The 12,223-nt window shown below is 41.6% G+C and overlaps 1 protein-coding gene across 2 annotated transcripts in view; it reads left to right on the forward strand.

Annotated features, from left to right (window-relative positions):
* RAB30 (RAB30, member RAS oncogene family) overlaps positions 1-12,223 on the forward strand; it is an 80,938-nt gene that overhangs the window by 64,934 nt on the left and 3,781 nt on the right. For both annotated transcript variants that reach the window (XM_019948774.2, XM_073808359.1), the window contains exons 3-4: positions 2,953-3,036; positions 9,223-9,406. In XM_019948774.2, coding sequence (XP_019804333.1) covers positions 2,953-3,036; positions 9,223-9,406 — 268 coding nt within the window. The remainder of the gene's footprint in view (positions 1-2,952; positions 3,037-9,222; positions 9,407-12,223) is intronic.

A 12,223-nucleotide genomic window follows, 5' to 3' on the forward strand; every position in this document is an offset into this window, starting at 1 on the left:
TTCCCAGTGTTGTATAATATATCCTCACAGCTTATTTATTTTATACGTAAGAGTTCGTATAGACTAGAGTTTCTGAACCATTTCCAGGGAGCACGGCTCAGTGGGTCTCCACCAGCCCTCCCACGCCTCTCATGGCTTCTTTTAGTAAAAGGGGTGAGTGGTTTTGCTTTCAGTCCGCAGTATCAAAAATAGCTTATCAGATTAAAAAAAAAAAGATTACTTGTTAATAATAATCCAAAGGTGGAAACAAATGAATCTGGATGTCAAGTTAAACCTAAATGTTAACTTTTTAAAAACTCAAATTCAAATTAAACCCCTCAAGCTCCCTGCTGATGCCCTCTCAGTTCCTCCCAGAAAGCTGATCAAATCGTTTTGGTTTAGAACCAAATATGCTGATTTTTCTAATCTATTCCACGGGAATGAAATGAGAACAGTGAAGGACTATTTGAACTAAATTAAATGTTCCCTCTGGGTTGAGTCCTTATCATTTGTTCTAAGTACAAGTTCCCTTTGGGGCTGCCCTTTTGAGAATTACTGCCAGAGATTATATACCTGATTTCACACAGAAATGGGTGGGAAATCATTCTGAGGTTGACCTTCTTCTGTGTTTTCCTGGAAAATTATGAATGGCATCCTTTTCAGGATTTATCATGCATGCATCTTGCATTTTCATAAAGTGCTAACGGGGAAGGTTGAGAATAGCTCTTCTGTCTAAGGCACAGGGCAACCTGGTGCCCAGGAGAGAACACTGGCTCGAGAGTGGAGACACGGGCCCTCGTCGCAGCTCTTGCCCCGTAAGCCTGGGGAAACTCCACCCCCTTGCTGGGCCTTCCTGCCTCCCTGTGATCTCCAAGGCCCCTTCTAGCTCTGACAGTCTGTGGTTCTCTGGAAAACTGGAGAGACAGATTGGTTAACACAAATAGCTTGAGGGCAGAGAGTCATCTTTGGAAATGTCAAGGTTTTTCCCATGATAATGAACGCAGAATAGGACTTTTTACTAAGCCATGGCCTGGTGAAATCAAAAGTAACAAGCTGACAGGCATCTGGGCTCAGTCAACCGCCATGGCGTAATATTGGAAACTCCAACTAGTTTTACTTCCCTCTACCATTAGTAACCTTTCTGCTTTTGGCAGGAGGACAAGACTGCAGAGACGTAAAGTTTTCGGTCCCTTTGTCAGAAGTTCCCTTGACCTTGTCTAATAACTGAAAGTTCCCTTAGAGAATTTTCAGCCCGCTCTTCTCATTTTATAGGTAAAAAACTCAGGTCTTAGAGGGATGAAATGACTTGTTAGCATCTCATATCATGTTAGTGGCAAGGCTAGGAGTAGAATCCAGATCTTCCGGTTCACAGCGTGATATTTTTTATCTTTTGCATGTTCTAACTTCTGAGACCGTAGGAGTCTGGCTTTTCTTTTTAAAAGCATAATTCTTGTCATTAGGGGTAAAAATACTTTGATTTTTAAACAGTAATTTTTACCAATAAGCACACCACCCCTTATTTTTCTTTTCTGTTTACTTTTTACCCCTCCCAGTCCCTTAACTCCCCCCAAAGTTCATATTTCATAGACAGGATTATGTTTAGTTTTGTTATTTAGTAGACAGTTAAAATGAATTGGATTCAGCTGTTTTTGAGGCATGAGGAATTGGGGAACAAAATGATGAGGGAGACACTGGGAAGGATTTGTTTTATTTTTTGGCATTTGTTATACTGCGAAACAGCTGGAGCTGTAAACTTGAAGCTTGGCAGCCTTGTGTTTGAGCCAAACCAAAATAGAAGAAAATTGATTCAATATTTGTAAGCAAAGTTGTGAATGTTTATATTTACATCTTTTGCAGACGTGCAGTGGAACAGTTTCTGTTGGTCTGATGCTCAGTCTTTTAAGTTCATACTTTAATTAAAGAACCCTCTTGTTAGGGAATGGACTTAATTAAAGATGCCCCAGTCTTAGCTCCCAGAGCTAATACAGTCCATTTTACTTTAATTTCTGGAAATTCTGGAGTATGAATGTGAAGAGGGAAGAGAAACTAGGTGAAGGGTTCTTTCTTGATAGAATTCCTTCCCACTTCAACTCCCTCCCTAAGCTTACAGGAAATATTATGTGACAGTAAATTACATTATACATGTAATTTTACTAAAATCATACCTTTCTAGTTCAGCTTCCAATTTGATGTAAAGCTTTGTTTTGAATTACTTACATCATACCAGAGAGAAGGACTGGTTTGCCTAAGGTCACTCAGAGATCCTTAGGCTGCTGCCTCCTGGTTTGGTGCTATTTCTACTATACTGTCTCCCTGGATGACTGCTTTTCTTCAGTTATCTTCCCAGGGTCATTGGCCCTGATCTCATGTAGTTATATCTGTATGGTACAGAAATAGTTATCACTCTCAGGGCGGATGGAAATTCAGAGGATCACTGTCTCATTCATGTTTCTTGTGTTGAGTTCTTGTTTGTTTTTTCATCTTGGTTGTTCACCCCCATGGCTGTCCATGCCCTAGACTAATAGCCAGTTTGAATCTTCCTTGAGCTTACCTTTTAGAGCACCTGTCCGTTTTGCCCCCACCCAGACCATCCTGATCTCATCCCTGCAGCTCCATGTCTTATCCTTGTGTCTGATTTTTCTGTTTCATTCTTTGAAGTCAGGTCCCCCGTCCTTTCCCAGTTCTCTTCTTTTACCCTCTCTGTCTGCTTCCTCCTTTCTTTGTACCCCTTTCCCCTTCCTTCTTCTTTCAGCATTTCTCTCTCCCCCATCCACCCTTTCTCCTCCCCTCAAAACATACACACAAAGTTAAATTAAACAGGGTTCCCATGACACTAACCAGAGTTCTCTCTTCTACCAGTTAACTCAGCCAAAGGAAGGAGCTGGCGATGGGTAGTAATGGGGTGGGGTGGGGGGAGAATCTCATTTAATTGAAAGATTTGCTTATTGTTATTTTCTATTATTTCTGCTTTAGGGTCTTTTCCCCCCAGGACAAGGAGCCACAATTGGAGTTGATTTTATGATTAAGACAGTGGAGATTAATGGTGAAAAAGTAAAGGTAAGATACTAAGTGTTCAATAAGGGTTTCATTGTGTTGTGTGAGAGGAAGTAGTGTTTTCATAACATTTATTAAATCACCTAATGGAAACCCACACTGAAAATAACATACTCAGCCATGGCAGCTTATTTCCAAACAGAGTTCCTCTCTTCCATTTATAGGGGCAGGAAGGGGTTATGGGTGATGTGTTTACAAATGGGAAGACAGAGAGAGAAGAGCTGAGGCAAGTTTGTCCTGTCTCTTGTCATGTCAGACTTCCCTGGTGGTCCAGTGGTTAAGACTCCGTGCTTCCACTGCAGGGGGCATGGGTTCGATCCCTGGTCAGGGGACTAAGATCCCGCATGCTGTGTGGCATGGCCAAAAAAAAAAAAGGAAGAAATTTCTTTTGGGGATCTCTTGAGTTGGGCCATTATGCAGAGCTATATCTTCTTCTTTTTTTTAAATTGGAGTATGATTGCTTTATGATGTTGTGTTAGTTTCTGCTGTACAATAAAGTGAATCAGCTATGTGTATATATATATATCCTTTCCTTCTTGGACCTCCCTTCCCCCACCCCCATCCCACCCATCTAGGTCATCACAGAGCACGGACCTGAGCTCCCTGTTTCTTCTTAATAGCAGCTTCATGAAAGAGCCTCCCGATTCCTACATTCATTATGGGTCATTCTGTTGTATGAATCATTTATTAGAATTATTCTGTCTACCACCCTACCCCTATCCCTAGTAAGGGAGAAATACTAAATGAGGGGTCCAGGAAGGGTCCATGATCTGCCCCATCCCCTTTGTGGCCTCTGGATGGTTTGGTACCTGTATGAGCTATGGCGTCTGAGTTCAGTAACAGGAGAAGGGAGGTAGTATTTTTCGAGTGCCTAATATGCATCAATCCCCCTGCTACCTGTTTTTACATTTAACTTAATCCTTTTTGTAAACTCTGTGAGGTAAGTGGTAAATTGTCTTCATTTTATAGTTTTCAGAGAGGTTGAGTGACTTATTTATCCAGGGCTACACAGTTTAGCAAGGGAGGTAGGCAGGATCTGAACCAGTTTTGTGTGGGCCAGTGCACCTCACTGCCTCCCTGACAGGGGTCTCTACTGCTCTGAGAGCAGGGGAGAATGAAAGCATAGTAAGCCCATTATCTCAGAGCAAGGAAAGCGGGAGGTGATGGAAAGAAGTGTGCAGTAATTACTTGGGGGACTTCCCTGGCGGTCCAGTGGTTAAGTCTCTGTGCTTCCACTGCAGGGGGCATGGGTTCGATCCCTGGTCAGGGAACTAAGATCTCACACGCCGCATGGTGTGGCCAAAAAAGAAGAAGAAGAAAAAAGACTAAATTACTTGGAAGGAGGGTAGAGATACTGATCTTTGGCACTGTGCCCCTCAGAGTTAGTGAAATTCCATGGTCAGATCTTTCAGAGCTGAGTCCCATGGAAAGAAGGGGTGACCCTGGCATCAGCAGCACAGTGAGGACCCTGGCATCAGAGTTACAGCCAGATCCCAACCTCAGCATCCCAAGTTTGAGTCCATGTCACTTGCATCCTTCTCCCATAGGTACCTGCACGCCCACCTTCAGATGCCTCAGGAAGGGCAGAGAAGCTCCGGGGTGCTCTTACAGCATGTCACAGACATACAGAGATGTGTTTAGGATGAGGCTCCTGAGTGGGGGACAGTATCTTTCCTAGTGCCTCTTCCAGCCCTGACTCTTCAAAGGGTTTTTTGGTTTTTTTTACTGCAAAGACATCTACACCAAATACAATAGTGATGGAGAGCTGGGGGCTCTGGAAAATAAAAGCAGGGTGTGGAATCCACATAAATGCCCACTGGAAAGGTCAGAAAAACTGTGCATTGGGGTGGTGAGAAGGAGCTGGGTGGGGAGAGAAGGGAGCCAGGCGTGTGCACTCGAGAGGCGGAGGCAGGAAGAGCCACTTGTAGTTCCCTCCTGTTCCAGCAGAGGCAGGTGGTACCATCCCAAGGAGCTGGGTTAAGGTAACTTCTGTTTTAGGCATTGTATTCCCAGATGTTTGGGTTTCCCATTTATATACATATATATGTATGAGTTCATTCCTTTGACCAGAAAGGTTCATGCCTGCCATATGCCAGGCCCTGGGAATAGATAGCAGTGAATAAGAAATGGTCCCCATTGTTAAAGAACAGGCTTATTTTTCCTTCCTGAATCCCCAGATTTAGGTATTACATTTATGCCACTTTCCATGAACCATAACCTCATTTTGAAGTACTTATTATACTCAGCTAAAATCCATCTTTTTATAGCATCTAACTCTACCACGAGACCACAGGCTCCCCAAGAACAAGGTTTGTATCTTACTCATCTTTGTATCACAGCACAGTGCCTGTTCCCATCATCACTTTAGGCCTCTGGACCTTCGTCTCTGAGAAGTGAGAGTTGGTTCATCTCCGAAATCCAGTCCTAATTAATTTGCCTGGGATTTTTTCTAGCCGTATATGTAGAATCAAGATAGAAAATGACCCTCTTCAACCACATTAGTCCAAGGGTCTCATTAACACTTGGACACGTGAGGAGAGCAGCCCAGGCTTCACTAAGGAAGCAGTTGTTGTCTTATTATTGTTGGTGTTCTTTAACATTCACTGAATACCTCTTCTTGGTGAGAGTTAAGTGTCTTTTTACTAGTAGTTTGCAGGCTTTCTCAGGGCCCCATAGAACCAATGGAAAGAGAATCCACCCGTGGTTTGTGCAGGATCACCCACCTGGCGAGTGGCAGGGCAGGACCAGAACCCCGGTTTCTCTCCTGACTGCTCATCATCCACCCTCAGCCTCTCCTACAAGTCCCATTCTTTCTAGAATGACTCCCAACATCACAGGCAGCTAAGCAAAGGTGATAGAAAGATTCTCATAGCTATTAAGTCTTAGTGCCCAATCAGTAGAGGCAAAGTTGAGGAAGAGGCCCTTCTCTTAAAGTGGTCTGTATTATGAAGGTGACCTTGGGTAGAAAATATAATTAAAGCTTATATAGAATTTTCTCCTAACCACTGATTTTTTTAGCCTATCATAAATTAATGAGTAATAAGCAAAACTCTAAGCTCAGTCTATGACATTTTAACCTTAGGAGATTAATTATAATAGAAGATTTGCTGGATTTTTCTCTCATCAGGTATATACTGCATAGATAGGAAAGTCTTGAAAGTATGCATCTGTATTTCCTCTCTCAGCCATCTGTCCATCCTTTCATTTATCCAGCCATCCTGTGTTAGGGTGGATGCTTTGTGCCAGGCACTGTGTTAGGTAAAGCATCTTTGTTCCCTAGTAACTTACTGTCATCTTGCTGAAACGTTTCATCTGTGAAATCTTCTTTAATACTCTGCTAATCATTTAAGCAGAATGAATCCATCCTTCCTTTGTGATTCCACCATCCTTTGTTCATTCAGTTAGCCATCATTCCAATGTGTCCACCACATACCATGGCCTGTTTTAGGAAGGCAGTAGGGGTATAAGGTTAAATAAAAGGCAGCCCTTACCCTTAGAGAACCTAGTCTAACAAGGGGACATAGTAGTAAACCAACGATTGCAGTACGTTCTTGTAGCAGAGGCAATAGAGGTGTAAGTGGTGGTACAAAGAAAAGAGTAGACAACGGTGCAGCCCCATACTGGAGGTGAGAGTGGTTAGAAAGCCCAGGGCAGTGGTATTGAGAACGTATTCATGGACATAAGACTAACACCAGGAGACACTCTCCTGCTGGCCCCTCTTTAATAAAACATCTCATATGTTACCATGGTTAGTCAACTATGTATTCATCCTCCCTGTACTAGGAGCTTTTTGAGATCAGGGATTGTGTTTTATTTATCTTTGCATCCTATCTGTGCTTAGCACAGTGTTCTGCATCTGTTAATGACCTATAAATGCTGAAAAAGAGCAAATGAATTGCAGAGAGAATAGTGAAACCAAGTTGAATAATAAAGGCAGTGGAGTATGGATCTCCTCAGGAATTAACCATAGGGCTAGAAACGGGCAGCCTCTTTGGGAAAACAGCCTACATCTCAGCCAAGACATACAGTCAGTATTCTAGAAAATATCTCAGTGGTTTTCATTCTCAGAGCTGTTCTCAAGATGTGCCAGTCATGAGAACATACTGATTTCTAATGATTGGCAGTACTAAATCCAATCACAAGTGTTTCTCGAGGCTCCGTGCGGCATTAAAATAATAGTCTCTTGTTCTAAGACACAGCCTGGCAGAGGGGAACCATGTCCCTAGGTTTGAGGCAGAGAACAGAAGTAGCTTTTGTCCTGGCAAAAGCTGTAACATCTGTATGGTCGCCTTCAGCATACACAGGCTTTCATGTACATCATCAAAGGGCAGCTGTGACTCCAAATCAAAGGAGAGCCTGTGTGCCACTGACTGGTGGCAGGGACCACCGGTCACTCATCAGTCTCCTCAGCTAAACTGGTCTGAGCAGAGGGTGATACCAACTGCCTCATCCTCTTTGGATGCAGATGTACATTTAAATCAGTCTCTGGCAGCAAAGCAGCACGGTGTATGGACTGAGTCCTCTCCTGGGAGTCAGAAGGCCTGGAGTCTGTGTCCCAGCCTTGCGAGTAACCTGTTAATGAAAGAGAGGCATAAACTTGCCTACCTCACTGGGTTGTTGTAAGGATGAAATGAGACCGTGAATAAATATTTGAACATTTACTCTTTGCCAGACACTGGGTTTGGTATAGGGGATAAGGGAGAGTAAAATGGACCCCAGCTTCCCCCTCATGAAGCTTTCAGTCTAGTGAGGAAGACGGTTCTGAAACAAGTTATTACAAGTAACTAAGTGATTCAAGTGTGTCAGGTGCTGTGAGGGAGAATTGCAGGGTAGGTTGCAGGAGAGATTATTTGGGGGTGGGGATGGGGAATCTGGCCTAATCTGAAGGTTCCAGAAGGTCTCCCTTGAGGAAATGATGTTCTGTTAATGGGGGTGAAGGCATTTTGTGACATGTGAAATTGATGCAGTTAGAAGGGAAGATTGTTGTTGGTGTTATTTTTCAAGGTCTCGGATTTGTTCTGCACTCAGCAGTCGCTCTGGGGAAGAGTTCTCTTTCAGAGGTCTGCTCTGTGCAGGGAAATTCAGGTTGAAGTGAGAAGTGTTTTGCCTTCTTTGTTATTAGAACCATCAGGTAAATGACTTCAGCAAGTTTGCATATTATTAACCTCTTTTTATAAAGAAGCCACCGAAGCCCAAAGAGATTAAATGACTTGCCCAAGGTCACAGAGCTTACAAGTGGTGGAGAGAAATTATTTTCTTTGCCTGCCATGGCATTGTTCCTGTTTTCATTAACAAAGATAATACCTTAATATATTCATTTGAATGGATTTTTTTTTTCCCTCTCCAGTTGCTGACTGAAATGCCAACAATCACAGTGACAGCTTGCCCTGGATCCCGACTTTTGTAATTGGGCATGCATTATGATTAAGAGCAGGGACTCTGGGACCACACTGCCTGGTTGAATCAGCTCTAGGACATATTGGCTGTGAGACACTGAGCAAGTTAATTAATCTCTCTGTGCCTCAGTTTCCTCATGTAAGAAATGGATATAGGAATAGTACTTACCTCATAGAGTTGTTGTGAGGGTTAAGTGAGTTATTCTATGTAAAGTGTTTAGAATAGAGCTTGGCAAGTAAGTGCTCAATAGTTTGGTTGTCTTTTTTAAGATTTTTTATAAAGAATAGAAGGGATTGCTTATGACCAAAAGGAGAACGTTTGAAATATGTTATATGAATGCAAAGCTTTAATAAGACATAGGAATATACTTTCTGATTTAGGAAATAAACAAAATGGAAAATTAAAGATATGAGCAATGAAGAGTCTACAGATAAAAAAAGCAATTCTTATGGGAAATAGGCTTATAATAAAAATTAAGTAGATTATAAATACCCTAATTTTACCTTTTAAATGAAGTTATACAAAAATAATCTAAATGCCTTAAAAAAAAAAGAATAAAGGGGAAACTCAAAATAATTTAACAAACTAAAAAACAAAAATCAAAGTGAATCCCTATCTTTAACCAGGCTCACCCAACAAATCTTTAAAAAAATTGTAGGTGCCTTTTTCTTGGGGCAAAAAATAACCATGAAATTATCTGGGTGAAGGTGCTTCTGTTTCTAAACTAAAGCAAGGCAGTGCTGTCTTTCTTTTTTGCTTCACCAACCTGATCCTTCTCTTATGCCTTTACAGCTCCAGATCTGGGACACAGCAGGTCAAGAGAGATTTCGGTCCATCACCCAGAGTTATTACCGAAGCGCCAATGCCTTGATCCTCACCTATGACATAACCTGTGAGGAATCCTTCCGTTGCCTTCCTGAGTGGCTGCGGGAGATAGAACAATATGCTAGCAACAAGGTCATCACTGTGCTAGTGGGTAAGTAAGGACTAATGAGGAGGGACATTGATTTGTGAGCATCAGAGAATTTAGAGTCACATAAGGCCACATGCCTTGGTACCTTCCGAGAATATAGTCTACAGCTGTATAATTCATGTGGTCAACATTCAGTTCTTCTAAATGAAATTGAAGAGAAAATGAAATAGATCCTATCCCATGGTGATGGTTTAGAAAAGTAAAGTAGAAAATGTTGCTGATTGATTTTCCTATCAGTGCAGGCTCTAGGGAAGAAGGTGGATTGCCATGAAAGTTATGTGGGCTGCTAAACATTACAAAAAAATCTAGGCCATGGAAACTGCTGGTCTAGAAGTAAAATATATCTACATTGATAAGGAATTCATTATTGAAGCAATTATTTTTTGCCTAAAAAAATGGACTTTGGTTAATTTTTTCCCTTCTTACATTTATACTGATTTGAAAAATTCTAATTTTCAGAAAGAATAAGGGAAATTCTGCAGTTTGTTTCCTCTTGTAGGAGGGTAGAACCTCTATTTAGTATGGGGGGAAAGCAGAAAATAACCCATGGTTTTTTTTTGTGGTGACAAATGCACCCATTAAAAATGAAATTGCGGCGAAACAGATTAGATTGTTAAAAATCCTCTACTGGTGATGGAAAAATGTTAATAATATTTGGTTGTTAAAATGTTTTCTTCCTGAGAATTCCCTGTCAGTCCAGTGGTTGGGACTCTGAGCTTCCACTGCAGGGGGCACAGTTTTGATCCCTGGTCAGGGAACTAAGATCCTGCATGCTGTGCTGTGTGGCCAAAAAAAAAAAAAGAAAAAGTTTTCTTCCTAAGAAGGAACATTGTTGTATATTCTAGAAAGACCTGAATTTTGGAAATCCAGTAGAGAACCTCAGAAACATTAAGTTAAAAATCATGGTTAACAGTAAGTTAAACACTTTATAGAAAGCGTTATAGCTAGTGTATATGTGCCAGGAATCATATTAGGAATATTATGTGTCATGATCCCAAATTTACAGATGAGGAAAGCAAGGCTCAGACAGGTGAAGTTCTTTCCCCAAGGTCACTCAGCATGTAAGACTGACTTCAAAGCCTGTGTTTATCCAGCTGTAACGTGCTGCCTTGTAACAGATTGCTGGACTTTTCCTTCAGGCTGCTGGGTTAAGTATCTGCCTCTCTATGAGCTAATGCTCCATGCTCGGTCCTGAAAACCCTCCTGCACAATGGAGAACCTTTGCTGTGAAGAGCTTGAAAGACCTCCACTTCGGACATAAAGTCCTTGAGAACATGAGTCAAAGCATTACTACTTGGGATTCTATATAAAGGAAGTTAAATGAATGTATGAGGGGACATGATCAGTCAGCTCAGTATGAAAGAGGCACTACCTTTTTATTTTTATTTTTTTTTCCGCGGTACACGGGCTTCTCACTGCTGTGGCCTGTCCTGTTGTGGAGCACAGGCTCCAGACGCGCAGGCTCAGCGGCCATGGCTCACGGGCCCAGACGCTCCGCGGCATGTGGGATCTTCCCGGACCAGGACACGAACCCGTGTCCCCCGCATCGGCAGGCGGACTCTCAAGCACTGCGCCACCAGGGACGCCCGGCACTACCTTTTTATTTATTTTTTATTTTTAAAAAAGTTTATTTATTTATTTATGGCTGCATCGGATCTTAGCATGCAGGATCTTTCGTTTCGGTGTGTGGGCTTCTCTCTAGCTGTGTGTGGGCTCCAGAGCACGTGGGCTCTGTAGTTATGGTACATGGGCTCAGTAGTTGCAACACAAGGGCTTAGTTGCCCCGTGGCATGTGGGATCTTAGTTCCCCAACCAGGGATTGAACCTGCTTCCCCTGCATTGGAAGGCAGATTCTTAACCACTGGACCACCAGGAAAGTCCCAGCACTGGCCTTTTTTTTTTTTTTTAACATCTTTATTGGAGTACAATTGGTTTACAATGGTGTGTTAGTTTCTGCTTTATAACAAAGTGAATCAGCTATACATATACATATATCCCCATATCTCCTCGCTCTTGTGTCTCCCTCCCACCCTCCGTATCCCACCCCTCTAGGTGGTCACAAAGAGGGGTGATCTCCCTGTGCTATGCGGCTCCAGCACTGGCTTTAAAAATTTTTTTTATTATGGAAAATTTTAAATATAAGCAAAATAGAGAAAACAGTATAATGAACACCCATATACCCATTTCTCAGATTTGACAATTAACAACTCATAGCCCATCTTATTTTATCTTTTCCCCATCTCTTCTATCTGCCTTCCCCTTCAGATTATTTTGAAGCAAATCCCAGATGTCATATTAATTCAATTTATATTATTTCAGTGTGTATCTCTATAAAAGATATAAAATTTTTTAAAAAAGAGAACCTAACCACAATGCCATTTTCACACCTAAAAAATATTAATGAGTCCTTGATTGACTCATCCATCAGAAATTTATTCAAATCAAGATCCAAATAAGGTCTGTATGTTGTAATTAATTTTTATGTCTTTTGATTCTCCTTTTAGCTATAGCTTATCCCTCCATTTTTGCTCCCTGGGAATTTATTTGTTAAAGCATTTGTTTGTCCTGTGGAGTTTTCAAGTCTGAATTTTGTTATTTCACCCTGGTGGTATCATTTGATATGTTCCTCTATCACCTAAATTTGTGGCAGATATGTAGGTAAATCTAGAGCCTGGTCAGATTTAGGTTTTGTTTTTCGTTTTAGCAGATAATACTTTATAGTTGGTATTCCAAGGTACTGTTCTCATAGGACAGTCAAGAAAAATGCTTGATTCTTTCTTTTCCATTTATTACTTTCCAAAGTAATGAGTTGGTTCCCTA

This window comes from Tursiops truncatus, chromosome 8 (genome assembly GCF_011762595.2).
Source record: "Tursiops truncatus isolate mTurTru1 chromosome 8, mTurTru1.mat.Y, whole genome shotgun sequence".
Lineage (NCBI taxonomy): Eukaryota > Metazoa > Chordata > Mammalia > Artiodactyla > Delphinidae > Tursiops > Tursiops truncatus.